Source organism: Suncus etruscus, chromosome 13 (genome assembly GCF_024139225.1).
Source record: "Suncus etruscus isolate mSunEtr1 chromosome 13, mSunEtr1.pri.cur, whole genome shotgun sequence".
Classification (NCBI taxonomy): Eukaryota; Metazoa; Chordata; class Mammalia; order Eulipotyphla; family Soricidae; genus Suncus; species Suncus etruscus.
The window spans coordinates 20,262,770-20,274,126 of NC_064860.1; the positions used below are offsets into that span (position 1 = coordinate 20,262,770).

General features: G+C 52.7%; 1 protein-coding gene and 1 long non-coding RNA gene across 2 annotated transcripts; both read right to left on the reverse strand.

Moving 5' to 3' along the window:
• Window positions 1–1,703: 1,703 nt before the first annotated feature.
• ZIC1 (Zic family member 1) lies at window positions 1,704–5,253 on the reverse strand. The gene is made up of 3 exons (XM_049785340.1): window positions 4,193–5,253; window positions 2,453–2,616; window positions 1,704–1,940 (listed from the first exon to the last, which is right to left on the reverse strand). Exons 1-3 carry the CDS (start codon window positions 5,172–5,174, stop codon window positions 1,743–1,745), a joined length of 1,344 nt encoding a protein of 447 aa, XP_049641297.1. The 5' UTR covers window positions 5,175–5,253; the 3' UTR covers window positions 1,704–1,742.
• Window positions 5,254–8,026: 2,773 nt separating this feature from the next.
• On the reverse strand, window positions 8,027–10,113 carry LOC126025582 (uncharacterized). The gene is made up of 3 exons (XR_007501482.1): window positions 9,973–10,113; window positions 8,455–8,499; window positions 8,027–8,074 (listed from the first exon to the last, which is right to left on the reverse strand). It is a non-coding gene; the product is annotated as an uncharacterized LOC126025582 (long non-coding RNA).
• Between the last annotated feature and the right edge of the window lie 1,244 nt (window positions 10,114–11,357).

Consider the following 11,357-nt stretch of genomic DNA (forward strand, 5'->3'; position numbering starts at 1 on the left):
TGAAAATAATAACATATCATAGGAAGTAATTAATTTAAATTAGCATCACTTTTGATGAGACATAAGTAAAAATACTTTATGGACATTTACTTTTGTACAAAGAAGGAAGGCCTGGAAAAGCATGCTTCAACGTTCTGAAAATTAGTTATGGCCCTAAATGGTTTCATTGCAGGCAGCTATTTAAAATATGATATTGTAAATCTGCAAGTCAATTTCAACAAGGGGGGATTTAATTTGGGGGCAACGGAACCTTCCACTGCAAGTTCATTTGCGACACTACAGAAAGCCAGCCCCTGAGCTTCAGACAATTCGACCACATTAATATTGATGTCGCCTATGAAATCTATTTCTGTTATTTTTATGGTTGTTATTCTACGTCTGCAAAGGTCATTTAAATTATACTGCGGCCGAAAATTTGTTTCATAAATTTTTATATAAATACTAATTACACCCTCTCGGAAAGCCAGCAGGATAGCATTCATTTATCACGTTTATATGACCTGGAATGACAGAAAGAGAAGGCAAGGGAGGCTGGAGAGCTTTGCCTGAGACCTACTAAAGCTGGCAGAAGAGACAACAACACGTTGTTGGGGGGTGGGGTGGGAGGGGTAGTGACGAAGAAATTCCTACTACAATCGCTGAGATTTAAGAATCTTTAATAAGGTACGAAAGGTTACCAAACAGTTCTGGAAACTAATGTGTACAGACGAGTTCTAGCCATAAATATTGAATAGCTGTAACATGGATAAACCGGCTCTTTACATGCGGATAAATATGGAAGCTAGGAACTATATACAGTATGTGGTTGTATCTTTTGCCAAAAGCAATGGACAGATATAGTTTATATCTTTTTTTTAATATCACTTTACATAAACAAATGAAACAGTTTGACACGCAAATCCAGGCTCGTAACTATACGAAATTCTTGACAGGACGTGAAACAACATTTTACTGCACTAAAGTACTTAGACTTTGGGACGAGATGTTTTGCACTTTATACAAAAAAAAGCACATTAATACCAATCAAAGTCTGTTAGGTCGACGTGGAGACTGTGATCGTACAAAGTAATTCACATTTTGGTACACATTTACTAGAACATTCTTGCCATTCAGTACAAACAGTTGGCTTTCGGCAGCCCGTCCCCTCCCCCTCCCCCCCTGACCCGGCCCCTCCCCCCCCCCCAAATGCAAAGACCAGGACGCCACAACCCGCCCGCTCCAACCAAGATATAACTATTTACAGAATCCAACAGTACAGCTGTAAGCTAATAATTCTGTATTTACAAGAATGCAAAGCCCACCGGAAAAAAAATCAGAAGGGTTCAGTGGAGCCAAGGAAAGCCCCCAAGAGCCAGTTTTGCAGCCGCTAGAAAACTGGCTCTTGGGGGGTGGGCGTTCTGGGGTCCTAGGACAGCCAATTCTTCGTCCCCGCCCAACCCTATCTCTTAGCTAACCAAGTCTTTGCAAGAGAAAAAAAATTAAAAAAGAAAGAAAGCAAAGTAAAGGAGCAAAAATATGGAAGGGTTTGATGTTGCATCTCACTCGATCCCAGGTCTCTTAGACAGGTTTTAAATGAAAAAATAAAAATAAAAATAAAAACAACAAAACAACAGAAGAGGCTGGAGGTTGTAGGGGTCAGGGGGGTGCTGCTTGGATTCCCAGGGTGTTTTTCAATACGATTCTGCATACGTGTGTACGTTCAGTCTCTTAAATAGGGTCGGTTCGGAGTTGGGGTTCTGAGTTTACACGTACCATTCGTTAAAATTGGAAGAGAGCGCGCCGTGGCTGGCCGAATGATGCACCGCGGAGGAGGAGGGCGACAGGGAGCTGGTGGTCGGGTTGTCTGTGGAAGGAGACACGATGGTGGGCGGCGTGGACGACTCGTAACCAGAGCTGGCGGCCGGAGAAGGCTGTGAGCCCTGTGAGGACGATTCGTGGACCTGCGGGAAGAAAGCGACGTTTGGACCGCTATCATCGCGCCCGAAGCCGGATTCCCCTTTGCATTCCAGGCCCGCTGGAACTAACTAAGCCTGCGCCCCCCGAGGCTTTCGGAAGAGCAGAGACTGATATCAGCCCGGGTTCCTCGGTCCCAAGCCGGCCTGGATCCCCCTCGCTGGCCGCCGCATCTCGCAGGTTCGGGCGCTGCCCCAAGCCCGTGCGCTGCTGCCCCAGGCGCCTGGTTTGCAGCTCAAGCCGCTTGCAAGCCGGGCCCGGGCTGATAGATGCGGGGCGGCGGCTAATGCACCCGCTCCGCACTTTACCGGCTTTTACACCGTTCCCCGCCGCCCCTTAGGGCTGCCCTAAGGGCTCTGCCCCGCCGTGGGAAGATGCGGCCTGGCCCCAGCCTCTGCCGGCTCCTCCAGCCACCACCCGCCGGCGCAGGCCCTTAAGCGCGGCGGGCTCCGGGCTCCAGGCTCTCGGGCGGCCGGCGAGCGCGCGCCGCGGCGATTACCTTCATGTGCTTGCGCAGCGAGCTGGGATGTGTGTAGGACTTGTCACACATCTTGCAGAGATACGGCTTGTCGCTCGTGTGCACGTGCATATGCTTCTTACGGTCGCTGCTGTTGGCAAAGCGTCGGTCGCAGCCTTCGAACTCGCACTTGAAGGGTTTCTCCCCTGGTGCGAAAGGCGAGAGAGAAAAGTGTGAGGCCTGATGAGAACAAATCCTGAGGCCTATATATATATATTTTTTTTTTCTAGGCTCACACATGAAAACATATTTCTTCTTCTTCTTTTTTTTTTTTTTAACCAAGTCACTTCAGAGTCCTAGCACTTTGCAAGTTCCAAAACCCGGATCTCCAAAAAGCTTATTATATAGCTGCAGTGGAATTTTAACTCTCTGGACTATTTTAACTCCTAATCCAATTAGATCCAGATTTTATTATTGTCGTATTATCATCATTATTAGGGGTGGCCTTTTTTTTTTTTTTTTTGAACCCAGAGGGGCTCAGCGAGCCAGGTTGCTGGTTTTTCTGCCTGAGGCTATCCAGAAAACATGGGGTTACTACTCCCCAGCTCTGGGTTTCTAATTTTCACATTCCAGGCTGATTCTCCCGCTGCTATGGCCCCCCCTCTCCTTCCCCACCCCCTCCCCGACGCTCTGCACCCCCCTAGTGGCCTCCCCCACCTCACCTCACACCCCTACACACGTTTGCATCTTTAGATCAGCCAAGCGGGGACCCAAAGCGTCGGTGCCACTAGTTCTTGCCCGACTCTCTGGGAAGCTCCAAGTTTCAAAATTACGACTCAGAAAGGACCGGGCAAAGCAGAACAGAGAAGCAGCGGAGATTCATTCCCCTGAGAGACCTGGAAAGGCCTCGGGCCAACCGGGACAGAGAACTTTTCTTTAAACTGTTCCCCAACCAGTTTCTGTGGGTTTTGGTGCTTTTTGTTTTTTTATTTGTTTTAATGCCAGCGCTGTGGCATGCGGGCTTTATTTACACTCACTTCTGACGAATCTGATGGGCAAAAAAGAACTCACACTTGGACTGACTGACTTTTCCCCAGTACCCCCAACCTACTCACCAATACATCCTTGCTAAAATGTGGGTCTTGAAAAATATGCAAGCATCGAAAGCGTCTCCAGGCCCCATTTCCTGACTTCCACTGACCCTCCACTCAACGTTTGAATTATTATTTCTTTTTCCTTTTTCTTGGCCCTTACTCTGTTCAGCTCCAACCAGCTCAACTCTTTTCCATTTTAGAGGCCTCTCTGACTGCATCGAGAGAGCCGCTTAGATTTGCCTGCGTGCAGCCGGAGAGACCAGCGCCGGCACAGTCGCCCAGCTCTCTCTCTCCAGACTTCGCGCGCGCGTTTAGGGCTCTGCAAAGCCGGGTTGGTCTCCCAGCTGTCCGGGCCTTCTATTCCCCACCATCTCGTCTAAAAACCAACAACCCTAGCTCCTTCTCATCCTAACCCCTCTCGTTTTAACGCCTAAATTTTAAGCCTTCTACCAAAACAGAACAAACAAACGAGCAAACAAACAAACAAACAAACAAAAAAACCAGGGCACACTTTGGCTGCCTGCCGGGGGCTGCCATCTGACACCTAGACCCAACCGAGGCCCGGGTCTACGCGCCTGGGGGGCGTCTGTCTGCCTTGGCATCTCGGGTCCCAGGCCCAGCCGAGTGGAAGGAAGCTTGAGGGGGCCGGCAGGAGGCCCGAGCAACCCCAGAAGAGCTCTCTCCGTACCTGTGTGCGTCCGTTTGTGGATCTTCAAGTTCTCGGAGCGCGCGAAGACCTTGCCGCAGCCGGGAAACGGGCAGGGGAAGGGCTTCTCGCCCGTGTGCACGCGGATGTGGTTGACCAGTTTGTATTTGGCTTTGAAGGGCTTGCCCTCGCGCGGACACTCCTCCCAGAAGCAGATGTGATTGCTCTGCTCGGGGCCGCCGACGTGCTCCACGGTGACGTGCGTGACCAGCTCGTGCATGGTGCTGAAAGTTTTGTTGCACGACTTCTTGGGGTTGGCCAGCTGCTCGGGCTCGATCCACTTGCAGATGAGCTCCTGCTTGATGGGCTGGCGCATGTAACGGAAGAAGGCGCCGGCGCCGTGGTGCGCGGCCATGTTCACGTTCATGGGCCCGTAGCCGTGCAGCTGGGGCGCGGCGTAGTGCTCGGAGCGCGGGCTCGTCACCTGGCCGTACTGCTCGGGCCGCGGGTACATGTCCCCCGAGAAGCCGAGCCTCATCTGCCCGTTGACCACATTGGGCGACGCGTGGCCCGCCGCCTGCTCGTGCAGGCCGGGGAAGAGGAGGTGGCCCGCCGCGTCCGTGTGGCCGTGCGGGCCCCCGAAGCCCCCGGCCGAGGCGGCGAACAGGCTGTGTTGCGCGCTGGCGGCCGCCGCCGCGTCGCCGAAGCCCCGGTTGCGGAACAGAAAGTCCCGCGTGGAGTTGAAGGCGGCGCTCGAGTAGGAGCCGACGTGGCCCGGGTGGTGGTGGTGGCCCAGGGCCGCGGCCGCCGCGTAGCCGGGCGCCTGCGACGTGAAGGCCGTCTGGCCGGCCGAGGCCAGCTCGTGCGAGCTGGGGTTCAGCTTGAAGGCGCCCATGCCGTCGGCGAACGGGTTGATGCCCAGGCCCACGTCGCGCTCGGCCACGTCGCCCGCCGAGTGGTGGCGGGACGCGCCGAAGGTGGTCACGCCGATCGCTGGGTACTGGGGGCCGGCGTCCAGGAGCATCTTGGCCGCGCGGGGCGAGCCCCGGCCTCCCGCGGCCCCCCCCACCCTCGCCCGCCGCGGAGGGAAAGCCGGGAGGAGGAGGAGGAGGAGGAGGCACAAGAGGAGGAGGAGGAGGAAGACAAGAAGGAGGAGGAGGAGGAGGGCCGGGAGGCGGAGGAAGAGGAGGAAGAAGAAGCAAGGCCGGGGAGGGAGTCGGGGAGGGAGGGAGAGAGGGGGAGCCGACCCACCTCGCGAAGTCCGAGCCCCCGGGGCGCCCGCCTGGCCGAGCCTGGGGAAGCCGGACGGACGGACGGCCCGCGCGGGCTGCGAGCTGCGAGCGAGCTCAAGAAGGAGCGAGCTGGACGACGAGCGGACGGACGAGAGAAGGAGCGAGCGAGCGAGCGAGCGAGCGAGCAAGGCGGGCGCCGGGAAGGAGCCCGCCGCCGTGCAAGACCCCGCCGGCCCCGGCTCGGCTCGGCTCGGCTCGCACTTGCTCGCCCGCCGCTCAGCTCAGACTCTGCCGAGAGCGCCCCGCGTCAAAGCAGCCCAGGAAAAGGCGTGCAGCATCTCAGCCCCCCAAAAAACTTCCTCCCGGATTGTAGCATAGAGGAAATGGGAGCCAGCCAGCCAGAGCCACGACTGCTCTCTCTCTCTCTCCTCTCTCTCTCTCTTGCTCTCTCTCTCTCTCTCTTTCTCTCTGCTCGTCTCTTGCCGTCCGCCCCTCCTCACTTCTTTCTCCACCACCCCCTCGCCTTTTCTTTTCTTTCTCTCTCTATCTCTCTCCCTCTCTCTCCTTTCTCTCTCTCTCTCTCTCTCTCTCTCTCTCTCTCTCTCTCTCTCTCTCTCTCTCTCTCAGCCTTGCCTCCTCGCTCCTTCACTCTCCTTTTTTTCCCCCTCTCTTTTTTTTCCTAAAAAAAAAAAAAAAAGGTGGGGGAGGAAAAAAAAAAAAGAAAGAAAGAAAATGCCAAAGAAAAGGCGCAAATCATGCACAATATTGTCTTTTGCGGTTTATCTTCCTGGGGAGAAACTTTCACCTCCTCAGCCGGGCGGTGAGCGCGAGACTGATAGCAGCAATCATTCCTGCAGATAAATGAATTGAAAGGACGACACCGGACCCCCCCCTTGATGAATGGGAGCCGGGGGAGGCGTCACGTGCCGCCGATGCGGCCGCTCATTGGCACAGTCGCTGCCCCCCCTTTCCGCAGCCGCCGCGCCAGCCGAGGGCGCGCCTAGGCGCCGCGCGCCGTTCATTGGCCCGCCCGCCTCATCAATCCCAGGTATTGTAAAGCGCTTGACATCCCTTTTGACGAGCAGGACTGCCAAGAGTAGCAACTTTTTTTTTCTTTTTCTTTTTCTTTTTTTTGGATAGCTAAATTGTTTCCCCTCTTCTCACGGAAGAGACAATTTTCTTTGGGACTTTCTATCACTCTCTCTTTTTCCCTTCTTTCCATCCTGTGCATCCAGACCTCTTTCCTTCTTGGCCCTGTCTCCTCTCTCTCTCTTTCTGCCTTGGGCTCACCGTCGGCAACGTTCTCGACTCTCCCCAGCTTTTTTTTTTTTTTTTTAAGCAGGAGTTTTGGATGCGTCTCTCGATCTGGTTCTTTATCAGACCTGCTCTGAACGGAGCGATTAGCGACTTCAGGGGCGGGGATAGGGTTGGTCAAGGCTTGGCTAAGGCACTTCCAGAATGTCCCGATTCAGCAACTTTCTTTTCTCTCCCCCCCCCCCCTCTCCTCTCCATCCCAGCCTCTCTTCCAGGGCAGCAAAGAAGGCTTTTGTTATTTGCTCCTTTTGAAGTTTGCTTTCCTCTGGCCTCGTCAACCCCCCCCCACCCCGTTTATAATTTAAGATCTCGGGAGCACACCGGCTCCACAATCTGTTTTGCGAGAATTGTGATTTCTCGAGAAAACAGGCTGCCTCCATGTTTTCACTTTTAATAAGTCCAGCAGGCTTCCCCCTCCCCCCCCAGCAAAATAAATAAATAAATAAACAAATAAATAAATAAGTGCAGGTGCCAGAGAGCCCTTTCCTCATTATTGAGGTTTGGACTTTGAGGGTCAAACTGGAGACACTGTCTTTTTTATTCTCTCTCACTCTCACTCTCTCTCTTCTTCTCCCTCTCCTGTTATTCTCTTCTCTCCCCTTTCCCTCCATTCCCCTGCCTGTCCCCTCAACTCCCCCCCTTCCACCCCTGTTCCCACACCAGACCCCTTTCATTCAGGTAAAAGTGTAAATTTCCCAACGAGCCATTGTTCTTCAGAACTGCTCAAAGCTCCCTGCATACTTTTTTGGTATTTAAATCCCCGAGAGATAGGACCAATGTAAATTTTGTGACATTCAAACCTTTTCAGTCACCCTTGTCACAGTTATTGAAATCCCGCAACTCGCCACACCAGGACGGTGGAAAAAGCGGGCGCGGTCTTTGTTGCCGACCAGGCTTTTGATCGCCAGAGAAAATTTACTTACCTTCAGATGAGTGAGCAGAAAAAGAAATAACACTCCCTTTGATTTAGTTAGGAAAATGCAGACATTTGGATTCAGTGCAAACATACAACACTCGCTTGTTTTCGCGATGCGGCCCTCGATTAACCTGTCTTTGCCCAGCGCAAAGTCTATTCAACAACTGTGCGTAGTTGCTTTTTGTCCCATCCACAAAGAGCCATTGACCATATATTAAAATGATTGTTGAAAGGTAGAGAAGTATGGCACTTAAAAGCAGGGGGGAAAATCCTTGTGACTCAATCAATTAAGGCGAGCAACATTTATGCATTCCAAAAAATGCATGTGGATGGATGTGGCTAGGAGGGTTGCAATGAGAGATGAAGGTTGTATTTCTCCGCAGCTCTGTTTTAAAGCCAGCCAGCACTGAGGGCCCAGGATTTAGCTGGAGCGTCTGCATATTCATTAGGTCTAATTATTTTCTAGTAAGGAAAACACAAAAAGCCAAGAGTCGGAATCCTTCAATTTGCTCTTTGTTTCTAACTTCATTTGGCTTCTTTGCAGCTGAATCAGAGCGCTAAACTCTTTTCTCAGACAAAGAAACCTCAACTCATCCTTCCATAGGCGGCCCTGTTAGGGAACTCACCATGCTGGGGTGAAAGGAAAAGGAAAAGGGATCTTTTTGCCCAGTGATTGGGTACCAACTGCTGGAGGAAGGCCGACCAGCCACGGCACTCCTCGCCCCTCTGGCTTTCTGCTCTTTTCATTGACTCGATTCTCCTTGGGGGCTGCTAAGCTGAGCTGCCCTTTCTCTGGCTTCTCCTGGCTCCTTATTCCACTTAGGTATCTGGGGGTGATGTACCGGTGTATGCAGACACTGCTCAGCTTTTGCGGGCTTGCTGCTGGGCTGGAAAATAGGAATGGGATGGGAGAAAGAGAAGAGAAGAGGGGAGAGAGAGTGAGTGAGAGAGAGAGGAGAGAGAAAGAGAGAGGAGAGACAGAGGTTCCCTTCCCAGCAACAAGTCTCAAGGCAACCTTCGACAACTTAAAGTGGAACCAGGATAGCAGAGGGAGAGAACACAGACAGGGTGGGGTGGGGCTGAGGGTGATGGGTTCTGGGGTTTGTATTTTTTTATAGTATAGTTGAGACACTTTGTTCCCCCAAAGATGTATTAGAGCCGCTCAGAGTGTCTTCTACCTTAAAAAAATGAAAATAAAAAAGGAAGTGAAAGCCACCCTCTCTACAGATTTTAACAATCTTATCTGCAACTTTTCTCTGGAGGCTGCTGGCCTCAATAGAGAGGACAAATATTGAGCCCACATTGCCAGGCTTAAAAAAAAAAAAAAAAAAAACAAGGGAGGGGACCTGAGGGGGAGAAGGTGGCCATTGGGTGAGAGGGAGGGAAAATTATTCTTGAAAAACGGAAGAAAAAAAAAGAAGTCCATCTTCTCCACTTCAGCCAGTGGAACATTGGAACTTACAAGGGGGGGGGGACCTTGATAAGAGGGTATTTTTAGGAGAGGAGTCCAAATATACAGGGTAAGAGTGAATGTGAGAGGGGAAAAAAAAAAGTTGTGGCTTGTAGAAGTTATCAAGAGGGATTTGCGGCGCTCTCTGCAGGGAACGCTAGCGGCTCCAGTTCAAAGCCACATGCACCAACGTGACATATAAGCCATTAAAATATCATCCTGACGGCTCATTTCTGCTTCATCATACATTCCCTAACTGCTCCCCGAAAGCTGGAAAAGGAGAAATGAAGGATGACCGCCTTGCTGGAACCACCCAAGAGAGGCTGGAAGGGGGCTTGGGGTCCCCTTTGTGCCACCCCAAAATGATGAACTGAAATGAGGCGCTCCGGGCAACAGGTGGAGTGGGGTAAGTGTGTCAATGGAGGGTCCCCCCCCCCCAATAACAGACTGGTCCAGTCCCCTAGGACCGGATAGGGGCTGCAAGCGGGTCATTAGCACCCAACCCCGCTTGGGGGGAGGGGGAAGCCTAGCTTTTCTTTATCTCCTCTCCACTCCTCGACCTCCTTCACCCCTACCGTGGGGACGGGCCCTACCTCACTGACACTGGGGGCAGATGGGTCTTTCCGCCCTGGAGCAGAGCTAGAAATGAATCCAGGAGAGGGGACATGGAGGATAAAGGGGTTCCCGGGGCACGGGGAGGGGGACACGAGCAGTGTGTAGCACACCGACCTGCCCTCCCCATTTTGTAGCCGCTCTGCTGCATTCAGGGGAGTCGCGGGGCCCAGAGCTGCCCTTGAGGGCTTGCAGTCCCCCTCTGTGGTGGTCTAGTGCCCATGGGGATTTAGGGTGTCGGTGTTCGGTGCTAAATGAACCCTCTGGCCACGCGAAGAGGAAACTTGGCGGTCCCAACCTGCCCGCGAGTCGCTCCTAGCCAGGTCTCTGGATCCCAAAGCCAACACCAACTGCCAGGCTGCGGGTTCCGGGACTGTGTAGGATCCTGGGAAATAACAGGCTGTTCAGGGGTGCAGGTTGCTGCTGCCTGCACTCTTGGTTGCTCCGCTGCTTATCTAGAGGCCTGGGATGGAGGCGGGAAGAGGGGCCGGTGTTTGGAGCAGAGGCTTGGCTGCGAGCTGAGTAACTACACACGACCATTTGTGACAGCCCAGAGCCATCAAGGCCCGGAGGGAAGGGGATGAGGAGCGGGAGAGCTGCACCTTGGCAAGCCCTCTGGATGTCAAGCTTGTTTGTCCCCTTCTCAACAGCCCTGGCCTCTGTGCGACCCTGGAGGAGGGTGGCAGTGAGCATTCTAGTAAAGGGCCAGGTTACTCTCTCGGAAAACCCAATGTCAGACTTAGCTCTGGACTCACAGTCAGGCCAGCCTTCAGTCTAGGGCTGGGGGCAGTACCCCAGAACTTCTTCTTTCAAGGATGGGGGAAGTGAGAGCCTCCCAAGCCAACTTCCAGCATTTGGGGTGCTGATGATGGGAAGTTTCTGGTTTAACTGGCACCTCCAGGTCCTAGTAGGGCCAAGAACCTCTGAGGGGTGCTCCAGTGCCCAGATCAGCACGGTCTGGCTTCTTTCTCCTGGAGCCCTGCAGAGGTACTTTGTAGGATTCAATCTAGGGAGCAGCTTTGTGGCCTCGGATATTGAAGTCACCAGCTTGGAAGTGGACATGTAACCTTTGACACTGACTTCTGTCAGGGTTATCCCACAGTAGGCAGCCTCAGTGTCTTGCCCATCCTCCACCAAAAAAAAAATGTGCCTTTTGCATGTAGTCAGCAGTCTCCTCCCCTCACCCACCAGTATCATCACATGAGTCTCTGGCACTCTTTCTGTACCTTTAAGTGTACAGAAGAAGGCAAATCCCCAATAAGTCACCTGGCAACACTTTTGGCTGTCCATTCAGTAGCTAGGCAAGTATGAGGTGCTAGGCAGAAGCAATCATTGGGAGGGGAAATAAAGCCCACACAGATGAAGTCTTTGCATGGAGAGAGTGTGTGTGTGTGGTGGGGGGAGGAATCAGATCCTGGGCTGCTGAGGATCTCAGGTCCAGCAACTTCCCAGCAGTTCCCAGATTCTTCCACCTTCCTACAGCAAGATGACTGTTTTCTTAAGGGGGTCAGAGTTTGCACCTAAGAAAAGCAGCATCGGAAGATTTCCCCCATCTCTTCTCTAGCCTGTAGTGTGAGAGCTGCTGCAACGGGCAGTTTGAGGTTCCTATTGCCTTCCCAAGACCAGCATCTGTAACAACTGTTTTTATGCTCAGGAATGGGGATTGTGTATGAACAAAACATG